This window comes from Takifugu flavidus, chromosome 1, assembly GCF_003711565.1.
Source record: "Takifugu flavidus isolate HTHZ2018 chromosome 1, ASM371156v2, whole genome shotgun sequence".
Taxonomy (NCBI): Eukaryota; Metazoa; Chordata; class Actinopteri; order Tetraodontiformes; family Tetraodontidae; genus Takifugu; species Takifugu flavidus.
Window position 1 is genome coordinate 10,854,699 of NC_079520.1, and position 13,629 is coordinate 10,868,327.

Below are 13,629 nucleotides of genomic sequence, written 5' to 3' on the forward strand. Positions count from 1 at the left end.
ATGAATAATGAATGCAAATCAAAGATCCAACTGTGCCCTCCATCAAAGGTATTTGCTTCAAAGGACAGCATGCTCGGCAGGACTTTTATTCACTTTAAATGATTTATCGTCTCAACAAAAACAACAGAAGAATTCCGCGGCCTCACTGCACAACATATGTGACAAAATGATGCACGCACAGCTCAAAGCACGGAGAGAGGCTCCGCACACCGCTAATGGACTGTGATGAATTCATCAAGTGGGGGTTAAATCAGAGGTCACGACCTGGTTGCACAAAGCCCCCGTTTGACATTTTCTGTTGAACAAGTCCGTCACAATCAGCGTTCAGACATTTGCCTCATATAATCACCTGGAATTGGAATATTTTTATACTTTTGTGGTGGTGTTCGCAGTTTTGCACAACTCAGGATCACACCTTGATCCCAGATGGTTTAAACACACACACACACACACACACACACACACACACACACACACACACACACACACACACACACACAGAAAATAAAATGTATGTGTCCCGAGTTCACCATAAGAAAAATCAACAGGAAGACTCAACATAATATTACTAATCAGTATTATGAGTCAAAAAGAATTCAGCCATTTACATTAAAAACTTGTTGTAGTCCAACCTAAATAATCACCTACCAGCCACCTTGATGCACGTCCTTCAGTAGATGCATGCTAAATCCCACTGTGCCCAAATTTGAAGGTTATTCTGGGTAAACCGGCAATGTCCTTTAATTATATGGAGAAAAGTGTCCACGGTGTATTTACCATCTCGTTTCTACATTAGCCTTTAGCTTTAGGGAGATTTACTGCAACATTTGAAGGTTTGACAAAGACTTTGAAGGTGTGCCCTTGTTTACTACACCTGGACAAGGATCGTTCAAAGGTTTCTGCTCGGGATCGAGATGAAACAACACTTTATACATGAAGTATAACAAAGCAGTTGTCTCCTGCTATCCAGGACTGAACTCTCACAGCTCAGTGTGCTTCCTAACCTCGTTGATCTCAGTTTCAGTGCCACAAGTGTTTACACAAGTCAGACCAGTCTGTGTCCGTGCACCACAAAGATAACTGCCCCAGATGCCACTGGAGCATAATGAAAACAGGCAAATACTCTGAATTCTTCCTGGCTATAGTGGAGAAATAATATTTACTTGCTGAATTTACAATGGCTCTTTCAGGAAAGACACTGTAAAGCCAAACTGTTGTGCAACAGGAAAAGTGTGTGGACACGAGGACGTGGCCAAACTCCAAACTTGACTACACGCAGAAGCATCTGAGGCTGTGATTAACTTTTTGATTTTGAATCCAAATGAGACTCAAACATGGCTGCCGGTGCACACACCTTGGCTCAGCCCTGGAGGTCCCGGGGAGCAGCGTTTATTTTGTGGTCACGTAATTTGAAGATGGTGCACTTAACACTCGGAGTGGATGCCATCCTCTAATTAAGTTCCCATTAGCGGTGTTATGACAACATGACAGTCGTGTAAATCTCGTCTGAGCGGGCTGTTTCTGCTTCTGAGGGAACGGTGAAACTACTTTCTTTGAGTTTATCTGTCCCATTGCAGCCTTTAGTTTCACCATGACGAGCTGTTTCCACCATGTTCACACAGCTACATGGATAATAGCTTAAAAAATGACCTGGAAGTAAAGACACGGCTATAAAAATCATCACCCGAGTGGGAACCTGGTTTAATATTCAGCGGTAGAGCCGCGATAAACAATGCTGCACGGTGAATCATAAAAGTGGGATCCAAAGACAGCCCAGGTCTAATGTGAGGACAGGAAGTGGATGTTATTCCTTTCTAATGGCTCAGCCATGGCAGGCGCCCAGGATGTGCTACCGCAGTAGTGTGTGACCCAGAGACAGCCGGGGGGGCTTTCATTGAGCTAATATTAATTGATCTGTCCTGACCTACCCAGACCTGGCCTCCTCCGGCCTGGCTCCTTCGCTGGACCGGTGCCAAGCTCCGTCCCAACCCGGACGGAAATAAACAACAGTCTGTGGGGCTGTAGCCTCTAAAGCCAGACAATATTGTTCGATTTCACGTCATCCCTCCAGGAGGCAATTTAAACAACCAGCATGCTAATCGAGTCCCTACAAAAGCCCCCCTCCTTTCTGCTCCCTTTACAAGAGGCCAGAGAGAACCTGAAGAATTAAAGTGTTCTGCTGGAACAGCCTGAAGAATGTGGCGAGATTCCCCGCTGCCTCCAACACATCACCACAGTCTCAAGGGAAACCAGATTGTGACCCTGGTCTCAGGAGGGTCTGCCCTGATCCCCACAAATAATTCAATACTCTAATATCCCCTCAGTATTGGTTGTGGCCGCAGTAATACGATAGTGTTCATTCTCTGCTCGTGCCCTGAACCCACAGGTCAGACTGTAGCAGATCACAGGCTTCACTGTGACTCAGAGGTTAAACTAATCATGCATGACCCTCACGCATGGCCCGACCAGAAAGCCAACACCTGATTCTCGTCCACCAGAGGGGGAACGCGATTTTCTTTTTGTCTCAGAAGTCGCGTCATTCATGTAGGTTTGCCTTCTGATCCGCCGTGGCAACCATTTGGCCTCCCACTCCAGTTCCCTCATGTACATCGAAAAATGGGATGTTACAGCTTCATGATGCATATGAAATCTCTCAGAATCTCACATTCCTACATATCAGCTTTATACAAATCCTCAACAACACCACAGGCTGTCCCATATGTGAATATGGATTAATGTAAACGTTTAAGAAAATGTCCTGCACAATCCAGTTGTTTACAAGAGCTAATAAACACTGCCCCCTACTGTCCAAAAGGAATATTTACAGTCATTTACCGACGCAAATTCACGTCAACAGTTTTGCCTTTTAAAGTTTTTTTATTATCGAAATTATTGTAAACTAACGGATACAAAGTTAAAATCAATAAACAGTGAAGAAAAAAACAACTTAAAAACAGTCACATAATATTACATTAGTAATAACCAATAACAATGAAATATAAAAGCCTGCATCTTAAATGTGGAAGACTTGGAACTGTTGAAACGCCTCAATCTCTCATGAGATTTGATGCTTCTTTAGATTTAACTCGGATATTTTCAATTCAGTTCACAACTTAACATGAACCCAACAAAACAGAAACAGAACAGTAGACCCCCCGACCCAAAAAAACAGACTTTTAGTGGAAAGAGTTTAAATTATAGAGCTCTAAATATTGACATAGCCAGATATGAAATGAAGAAAAAGAAGAAAAAAGGAAGAGGAAATGACAACAAATAATGGCAGGAATTTACAATACTATGTTATTTGCTTCCATATCCTCAACAAATGTTAAGAAAGGCTGCCAAATATTATAAACTTTCCTAGTAGAACCCCTGATTGTATATCTGATCTTCCCCAACTTGATAAGGCACATTATTTCCCTAATCCCGTGACTGTATGCTGGAGGTGTTGGGTCCTTCCATTTCAATAATATCAGCCTCCCAGTTAATAGAGAACAGAAAGTACCGGGAAGCGTAGTTTTTCCCTTTATCTCAGGTCGGGAGCCCGTCTGTGCTACACCGAAAAGTGCAATGAATGGAGACAGCACCAGTTCTGTCCCAAAAATCTTAGAAAATGTATCAAAAATGGATTTCCAAAAAGTGTAAAGCTTTGGACTGTGCAAAACGTGTGCAAGAGAGTTCATTTAAATCTGTCTGCCACTTATTCTTCTGGAAGTATAAAGGGATCAAGTTGTGAAAATACAATGTTTCATATACCATCCTAATAGCTTGTTGTGACCTGGGAATATGATATTTTTGTACCAACTGTTCAAAGGAGGCAAAATTGCCATCAACATACAGATCAGACAGTGAAGCTGTACCTCTTCTGGAGCAGCCATCAAAGAGCTCATCTATTAATGACGGGGTAAACATATGGTTTTCCACAATTGGTGTAGACTGAGATACATCTGTAAGCGAGGAGGATCTTCTAAACTGGATCCAGATCTTAACAGAGTGCAGAACAACAGGGTTAGAAGTAAAGTTAGAAAAAGGCTACGTGGATGGTAACTTGAAACACAGTAGGGCTTTTAAAGACATGGAAATTACACATGTCCTCTCAAGATTCAACCATTCATGTTGTCGTCATCTTTGGCCATCCAGTATAACTTTATATAACATTATAATATTCACAGCCCAATAATAATACAAGAAATCAGGGAGTGCCATCCCTCCCATTGAACAAGGTCTCTGGAATAGACTTCATTTAATCCGGAAAACTTTTTTGTTCCAAATGAAAGTTGATATCTGATTATTTAATTTGGTAAAGAAAGATTTAGTTAAAAAGGCCATAAGGCACGTAAATGTATATAAAAACAGGCAGCATGTTCATCTTTACTGTATTAATTAGATAGAGAGGCAGGAGATCTCATCGTTCAATGTCCTGATTAAGACTCACTAAGAGGGAATTAGCAGCATAGAGGTCCTTATGTTCATCCGTGACCCATATGACGAGGTATTTCAATTTTTTGGGACAAATTTTAAAGGGAAGTGAATTTAAGGATATCTTGTAGTTGCTAGTGTCAACAGGCAGCAGCTCACTTCTCTGAATATTTAGCTTGTAGCTGGATAGTTTACCAAATTCTGGGTGTGAAATATATAGGAGCATATTATCCACATAAAGCGAGACTTTAAGCTCCTCCCCTGATCGCTGGATTCCTTTGACATCAGTTTTTTGCCTCAGTCCTAGAACTAAAGGTTCCATTGCAATCGCAAAAAGGAATGGTGATGGGGGGATATCCCTGTCTTTATAGATATACTGTATATATGTCTTATTTTATTTATCTTATTCTAATGTTGTCTTTTTTATGTTGAATGTCACAGCGTCACACCAGGACAAATTCCTAGCTTGTGTAATACTGTGTATTACATGAACAATGGCAATAAACCTGATTCTGATTCTGATTCTGATTGTGCCATGTTGAAGCTCAAAGAGAGAGGGTAAATTAATATAAGTACGAACAGCAGCCTTTGGAGATGTATATAATAATCTAATCCATGATATGAACGTACGGCCAAATCCAAACTTTTCCAATGTGCTGAAGAGATAGTTCCACTCAAACGCCTTTTCAGCGTCAAGTGAGAGCACTATCTCAGGCACATCTGGTGGAGACAGGCTAGGTCCACTTGCCACGTTGAATAGATCTGATTGCAGATATTATCTCCAGGGCCAGAAACTCCTTCTCTAACTCATCGGCTAATCCTCGGTTCACAGATGGACCATGTCGGGATCCAAAAAATCTTTGATTGCAGAGGGCTTTGTTGACAATTCTGATGTATATAATGATCGATAGAAATTTTTAAAACAAGAGTCAATCTTAACTCTATATTCAAACCTTGTTCATCATTGATCGCTGACATAGTCTGATTGGCGGTTCTTTGTCGTAACTAATGGACAAGAATTCGTCCAATTTTTCCCCATGTTCATATCATCCATGTTGAAATCCACAGCATTCATCCTCTGGTTCTGACTGGGATGACTGGAAATGGCTCATGAAACACCACCAGTATGACTTGATGTCTAGTTTATCTGAATGTCTGATGTATCAGCTTCTCCAGAACTTTTGTCAACTGATTTATCAGCTTCTCCAGAACTGTTGTCAACTGATTGATCAGCTTCTCCAGAACTGTTGTCAACTGATTGATCAGCTTCTCCAGAACTGTTGTCAACTGATTGATCAGCTTCTGTAGAACTTGTGTCCGGTTCTTTGATGACCTGAGCTGAGCCGACTTCTCTGTCTTCACCAGCTGAATGAATAAACTGCTCTTTGTTTTCCTTCTCCGATGCTGAAAGAAACAGAAATATGATGCAACTCAGAATTCTCAAAAGAATCAAGATATTTTAAATCATTCAACAAATAGGGTCCGAAATCCTAAAAACAATTATATTGAGGGGCCAAAGATTTATTTTCTAAAATAAAGATGCAAAAGTGAGAAAACTAAAGTTGTTTTGTACAGAATGTTTTCGTTTCGTTGTACATTGCTGCTGTGGTGCAGTCAGAGTGTCTGCAGGCCACAGAATTCCAATCCAACAAAGAAAACATTGTTAATACCAAGTGTTTAACCTACATATCCACCGGAAAACTGGAATAGACAGTTTAAGGGGTCCATGTGAATCAGATGTATAAAGTTTGGTTGAAAAGCCGTTCTCCTGTGGAGCTCTAAAAGAGTTTTATAGACTTTAAAACTCCTGGAACTCTCCATCAATACAGTAAATAAAGATCACTGAGTTCTGAGTTTAGTGTTCAAAGTTTTTGTGCATCACAAAATGAAAATATTTCATAAAAAGGAGATTAAATATACTTGTTAATTTCAGTTGATGTGCAGTTTGTTTGTTTTTTACTACTTTTTGAGTCTTTTATATTTCTTCTGAATCTTGAAATGTTAGCAAACAGCTGGAGGAAGATTATATCATGTGGAACAGAACAAACTAAGTATATCAATCAGCTCCTTCTAAAACCTTTCAAGTTGATCAGATTTGTGGAATAAAAGAATAAAGACAGACTCCAAACCTGTTTGTTCAGTGGGAGATTCCAGATCAGATGCCTCCTCCTCAGCTGGATTTAGTTTAGCAATAACCAGCGGATTAAGTTTCTCTGTCAGGTCTGTGACCAGATCTGTACCCTCATCACCTTCATCACCTTCATCACTTCCTTTCTGACCCTGACGAGGCCTCTTCTGTTGTGATTGAGGGCAGAAATCTGAACCAATGAAGAAACAAATCAATACACAGTTTACAATAAATACACTGGTTTATATATATGATGTCCTCTCATATGGAGGAGTCTCAACTTGAATTTAAGGATTAAGAACAGAATAATTCCTGCAAATAAATTTGATTTTAACTGTAAGAATTAACAAGTAAACAGGAAAAGAGACAAAGGTTAAAAAGACTGAACCTCGGTGGTTTCTGTGGCTGTTGGCTGGAGTCTGTTGAGCACCAAATCGCTCAAACTCGTCTCTGAGACGTCTGACGCCACCTGAGTGAACAGTGTTAAACAGGAGAACATCAGCTCCACTGAGTCTGCTTGTGAGAAGAGGGAGCATTAATGTCTTACCCTGTTTTGGTGCCTCATCTTGTACCTGACTTTCACCTTCTGGAATAAAAACACATTTCAATCAGGTGAAACTACCTGTTGCTCCCAGTTACACCAAATATTTGTCTAAGACCACCAACACTTTCAGTTTATTACAATATTCTGAAACAGAATAAATAGTTTAGACCAAAATGCTGATTAAATCCATAAAACTATGATTAATGTCAATAGTTGTTCCTGTAAACATGACTGAGTTCTGAGTTTAGAGTTCAAAGTTTTGTGCATCATAATGCAAAAATATACCATAGAACTAAAATCTTTGAGTATATCAGACCTGTATTCAGCAGCTTTACCTTTAATAGGAGAAAATGTCAGAAGCAGATGACTTTCACCATCTTCAGCTGTTTCATTGTCCCGTCCTGAAAGTTAAAATTTAGAATCCACCGAAATATTAATCATTTATAAGACAAATTTCAGACTTTGCATTAATTCCAATATTCTGAACAAGAGGCAGAAATAAATATATTACATTAAATGCTGATTCAATCCATAAAACTGATTAATGGCGGTAGTTGTTGTTGTTGTTTTCATCTTTTGAATGTTAGGTTTCTTCTGCTTATTGACAAATGAGTCAGTGAACGGCTGGAGGCCGATTACATGATGTGGACCAGAACAGATCAAATCATCACGATCAGCTGTTGTTGGCTCATTTTTCCAGCGAGGTCATCAGGCCTCATGTTCACTTTCCATTGATCTGACTGGTTAAGTAGCAGAGGAGAAAGAAGAGTGGGAGCTCTTTCTAAGTTCACCTGTGGAGCTCTTAAAGAGTTTTATAGACTCTAAAACTTCCCTTCACTCTTCACCAATACAGTAAATACCAATCAACAGCTTTTCAGCTTAGTGTTCAATTTCTTTGTGCATCATAATGTAAAAATAATCCACAGAACTAAAATCTTTGAGTATATCAGACCTGTATTCAGCAGCTTTACCTTTAATAGGAGAAGATGTCAGAGGCAGCTGACTTTCACCATCTTCAGCTGTTTCATTGTCCCGTCCTGAAAGTTAAAATTCAGAATCCACCGAAATATTAATCATTTATAAAACAAGTGTCAGTCTTGTATTTATTCCAATATTCTGTACAAGAGGCAGAAATAAATATATTACAACTAAATGCTAATATGAATCTATAAAAGGAGAAAAATATACTTGTTTATTTCAGTTGATGTGCAGCTTGTTTGATTTTTACTACTTTCTGAGTCTTTTATATTTCTTCTGAATCTTGAAATGTTAGCAAACAGCTGGAGGAAGATTATATCATGTGGAACAGAACAAACTAAGTATATCAATCAGCTCCTTCTAAAACCTTTCAAGTTGATCAGATTTGTGGAATAAAAGAATAAAGACAGACTCCAAACCTGTTTGTTCAGTGGGAGATTCCAGATCAGATGCCTCCTCCTCAGCTGGATCTGGTTCATCTGAGACCACCTCAGTGACCAGTCCTGTACCTTCATCACCTTCATCATCTTCATCACTTCCTTTCTGACCCTGACGAGGCCTCTTCTGTTGTGATTGAGGGGAGAAATCTGAACCAATGAAGAAACAAATCAACACAGTTTACAATAAATACACTGGTTTATATATATGATGTCCTCTCATATGGAGGAGTCTCAACTTGCATTTAAGGATTAAGAACAGAATAATTCCTGCAAATAAATTTGATTTTAACTGTAAGAATTTACAAGTAAACAGGAAAAGAGACAAAGGTTAAAAAGACTGAACCTCGGTGGTTTCTGTGGCTGTTGGCTGGAGTCTGTTGAGCACCAAATCGCTCAAACACGCCTCTGAGACGTCTGACGCCACCTGAGTGAACAGTGTTAAACAGGAGAACATCAGCTCCACTGAGTCTGCTTGTGAGAAGAGGGAGCATTAATGTCTTACCCTGTTTTGGTGCCTCATCTTGTACCTGACTTTCACCTTCTGGAATAAAAACACATTTCAATCAGGTGAAACTACCTGTTGCTCCCAGTTACACCAAATATTTGTCTAAGACCACCAACACTTTCAGTTTATTACAATATTCTGAAACAGAAATAAATAGTTTTGATCAAAATGCTGATTAAATCTATTAAACTATGATTAATGTCAGTAGTTGTTCCTGTAAACATGACTGAGTTCTGAGTTTAGAGTTCAAAATTTTTGTGCATCATAATGTAAAAATAATCCACAGAACTAAAATCTTTGAGAATATCAGACCTGTATTCAGCAGCTTTACCTTTAATAGGAGAAGATGTCAGAGGCAGCTGACTTTCACCCTCTGTTTGATTTTCCCGTCCTGAAAGTTAAAATTCACAATCCACTGCAATATTAATCATTTATAAGACAAGTGTCAGTCTTGCATTTATTCCAATACCTTTATAACATCGTATGTAGATCACTACACCTGCCACCACCAACACCACCAACACCAGCAGGACGACTGCAGGCAGGACAGCAGCCAAAACTACAGGTGAACTTTCATCTGCACAGAAGACCAAAAGTCACCCAAGGTTCAGCTTTTAAAGCTGTTTCTGGCTGAAACATTCAACTGGTAAAGCGGCAAAAGCTAAAATGGTAAGATGGAAGTGGTGCTAAGCCCATTTAAGCACACTCAAAAGTTAAGCTGGGTAAACTGGGAGTACAGCAACATCAAATCCTACCAGAGTAACAATCCTTTGCAGTGAATTCAGCAGTTCTGTTGCTCAGGGGGTTGCTCACGCGGCAGCTGTACACTCGTTCATCATGCTTATTGTCCAGAAATATCCTCAACTGAGGGCCCGGCTGGGTGTTTCCATAGAAGAACCACTCGTACTCAATATCAGGCTGAGGTGCTGAGCACGTCAGCAGTCCAGATAGATCTGAGCTCTTGCTTGAGTTTGTCTCACAGGTGATTGTTGGTTTAGCAACTTTATCTTTAGGAAGACAGAAAGTTATGATGCATTTGTCACAGTGAGTGGTTTAAACTATTAAAATATAATTACTGAATACAAGGCCATCATAAACAGCCAGAGATCAGAGTCAGCAGTAACGGGCAGCAGTACGTTAGGATTTAACGGAATTATTTGAAACATATTCCACAAACTCTTGTGAAAATGATGAAACAAAAGTGAAAATCTGAACAAAGTGAAGTTCAGCTGCTTCACTCGGTCGTGTTCTACATAAAACTGCTCCAAAATTAAACTGCTCAATTATACTTTACTGAGGTTCTATCAGAAGATAAATCAGTTGATTTTCTTTTAATATCTATTACAAATCTTTCACTTTGGTTCAGTAAAGTATCAGCAAAGAAATACTCACCAATAACCTGCAAAGTATAATAATAGAAATAGGATTTCTTTTGCATGTATAATTCCAATTCATACAATCCGCTGTCTTCAGATCTGAGGTCGGTCAGATGCAGCTCTGCAGAGTGCCAGTCAAGAGTGGTTCTGTTTTTAAATGGGCCATACACATCTTCTTCTTTGCCATTGAACTCGATCACTTTGTTGTCACCATGCATCCACAGAATCTGATCAGGCTGCTGCTCCTGGATCTGTGGCTTTAATTTCACCTCCTGACCCTTGAGACCATATTTTATTGACTGTGCAGCAACTAGAAACAGAACAGAGGAGTGTTAAAATAAAAACAAGGGTTATGGTTGCTCAAGCACCTGAGTTTGGACAAATCCAGAATATTCATCTAGTTTTTATTCCATTTTCATTTCCTCTCATCAAATTGTTCAACCACTCAGGACCAGCCGTGGACAACATCACCCACAACCAGTGAGCCTGTTCTGATCCATAAAACACAGTTCTGGACCAGTAATGTTGACGGACAGCAGCTAGCTTTCAAATGAACAATAGCAGGAAAAAAAGTTTGCTGTCAGAAACAACAGATGGAATCTCTAAAACAGCAACTGAAGGGTCACCGAGAAAATCACATAGCTGCAGTATTAACCAATAAAAGCCGCCATATTGTCTCATAACTGTGGGTGTGTATGAGAGAGAGAAAGCGAAAGTGTCCTCTGTGCAAATATGTCAAATAAAAACACAATATAAATATTTTGTATCAAAAGAAATGAAATATCATAGCAGTAACAGCACTGTAATAACAGTGACCATCAACAAAGATGAATAATAAGTCGCAAAAGAAGTTAGGAAGTTATCACAGAAATATTACTACACTCAAACCACAGCGATATGATAAAATGGAACTTTTACAACTAAAATAGTTTCAGAAAATATGAATGAATCAAATGATTGGTTATTTTCCGAGAGCTCAAACGAGGCATGAACCAGCACAACAATCACCTCCAGAAAGACTCACCGAGGCAGAAGATCACATTCAGGAAAAAAGCCTGGAAAACCCGAGGAGCCATTCCAGGAGCACACAATAGCGCAGCAGCCTTCCTTCTCCTACATTGATGACACAAAGTAACGAACGGGTTGATAATTATTTGTCAAGTTGTGACAAGCCTAAACCGCTACGAGCCAGGTAAAACCCAGGTGAGTGTATATTTAAATTTGTTTCCTTCCTGCCACAGTGAAAGTATCCGCCCTCTCACTTCGCTGCGTTGATTTGATCAGAACCGGAAGTCTCTGATGCACCTACTTCCTGTTTGAATGCCGGGCGCTTTGGTTTGTTACCAGTCCAGAAGACCCACACGGACGTTACCTCATGCCTAATTAACAAAACTAGTAAATAAATACGTTTACATTTGCTATTGTGGCCCAGCTAAATAGACTTTACACAAAATTCTTTATTCTGACGCGCATGTCATTAAGAACACATTTGAGAGCAAATTCCGTCCCATCTGGTGTATTTGCTTCAAAGGGCAGCATGTACTGCTTCAGCCTGCTGGAATCAGACTTAAATGTCAGCTTGAAGCATGTCCTTCTGTGGGTTCGACGTAAATCCTACTGCATCCTAATTTAAAGGTTTCCGCTCAGCTTCTAGAACAAACAACACTTTAAACATGAAATACAGCAACATATTCACATGAGTAAGAGCACTTTAATAGATGAACCAAAGTTTTCTGCACAGGATGAATCCAATGCCCCCTTCCCTTTTTTTAACTGAGCTCCACACAATGTCATGTCCCACTGTCCTGCAGCTGGTGGAACCACTGTTGTCCAAGCACAGCAGTCTGGTCAGGGTTTGTTGATCTGCTCCAGTCGCAGCTGAAGTGATGCACTCACTAAAATATTGGAGATTTCAACACAAGGCGTGTTACCTCGTCTCGTTAATCAGACCACAGTTGGAGATTGAGCTCCACAGCACTTTGTATAAAGCCAGCTTTAAAAATAAGAAAACAACTATTTTAACAGTAAAACAACTTTTAGGCTGTATTTCCACACTTAAAAACAATCACATATTATCAGATTAGTAATAACAATAATGCCCAACAATCAAATATCAAAGCTTGTGTCTTAAATTTGGAAGAATTGATAATCCTTTGGTGTTTGTGTCTCTCATGAGTTTTCATGCTTCTTTAGATTCAACTCTCAGATTTCTTCTATAAAATATTTGACTGTAATACCGACAGACATTTGCAGGTTTAACCAACAAAAACACAATATTTCTCTATTGTACACAAAACAAATGCAGAACATAGAGCTTAATTAGCTAAATGTCCTCATACTCTAATAAAACTATCAAATATCTCATGGAACAGTTTTACTGAAGTCCTTAAAAAGGTTAAAAAATATTTGTCAGAAAAAGGGAAAACAGCCCACTGAGATACCTCAATCAATCAAATCAATCTTTATTTATATAGCGTCTTCTACAATCAAAATTGTTTCAAGGCGCTTTCCAGAATCCCAGGGCCTGACCCCAGACAAGCAACAGTGGCAAGGAAAAACTCCCCTTTAACAGGAAGAAACCTTGAGCAGGACCAGGCTCATGTAGGGGGACCCTCCTGCTGATGGGGGGGGGGGGGCATAGAGAGAGAGGAGAAGGGGGAAGACAGGTAGAGGATAGGATAGGTAGGAGAGGAGAGGAGAGGGGTAAAGGAGAGGAGAAGTAGAGTGAAGGGGAGGTAGAGGAGAGGAGAGGAGAGGAGAGGAGGAGAGGGAGGGAGAGGAGAGGAGAGGAGAGGAGAGGAGAGAGAGGAGAGGAGAGGAGAGGAGAGGCGAGGCACAGAGCACAGAAACGCACACAAAAAAATGATGCACAATCACTTCAGCGGGGCCGGAGGTCATTATGCAGCGCAGAGGGCGGCGATACCTGTAAATAAACAGGGGGGGGGAGAGAAGCAGAAAAACTACACAAGAATCAGCATAACTAGTCTGCTTGATGAGGAGAGGAAAGGAGAGAGGAGAGGAGAGAGGAAAGGAGAGTGATGAATATACTTAAAGTCAAAGCTGCTTTTGTATTGTTCTCAGTTGGCTTCCTGTTGTCCATCTCTGGGTCTTCAGAGTCTGCAGACCTCTGTCTCAGTCTGCTCCTGCTCCACCCTGTAATCTAGCCCACTCTGTCTTCTCTCTGCTGCTCAGCATCATCCAGCACACCTGCTCAAACCTCCTGTCTGGCACATCACTCT

General features: G+C 40.1%; 1 protein-coding gene across 22 annotated transcripts in view; it reads right to left on the reverse strand.

Annotated features, from left to right (window-relative positions):
- Positions 1-2,857: 2,857 nt before the first annotated feature.
- LOC130537971 (nipped-B-like protein) overlaps positions 2,858-13,629 on the reverse strand; it is a 68,974-nt gene continuing 58,202 nt past the window's right edge. For 19 of the 22 annotated variants that reach the window (XM_057055163.1, XM_057055187.1, XM_057055226.1 and 16 more), the window contains 9 exons: positions 9,012-9,050; positions 8,853-8,933; positions 8,489-8,656; positions 8,063-8,128; positions 7,427-7,492; positions 7,095-7,133; positions 6,936-7,016; positions 6,549-6,737; positions 2,858-5,823 (listed from right to left, as the gene is read on the reverse strand). In XM_057055163.1, coding sequence (XP_056911143.1) covers positions 5,558-5,823; positions 6,549-6,737; positions 6,936-7,016; positions 7,095-7,133; positions 7,427-7,492; positions 8,063-8,128; positions 8,489-8,656; positions 8,853-8,933; positions 9,012-9,050 — 995 coding nt within the window. In that variant the 3' untranslated portion in view covers positions 2,858-5,557. The remainder of the gene's footprint in view (positions 5,824-6,548; positions 6,738-6,935; positions 7,017-7,094; positions 7,134-7,426; positions 7,493-8,062; positions 8,129-8,488; positions 8,657-8,852; positions 8,934-9,011; positions 9,051-13,629) is intronic. The other 3 variants (XM_057055213.1, XM_057055171.1, XM_057055240.1) reach the window with 3 other exon arrangements.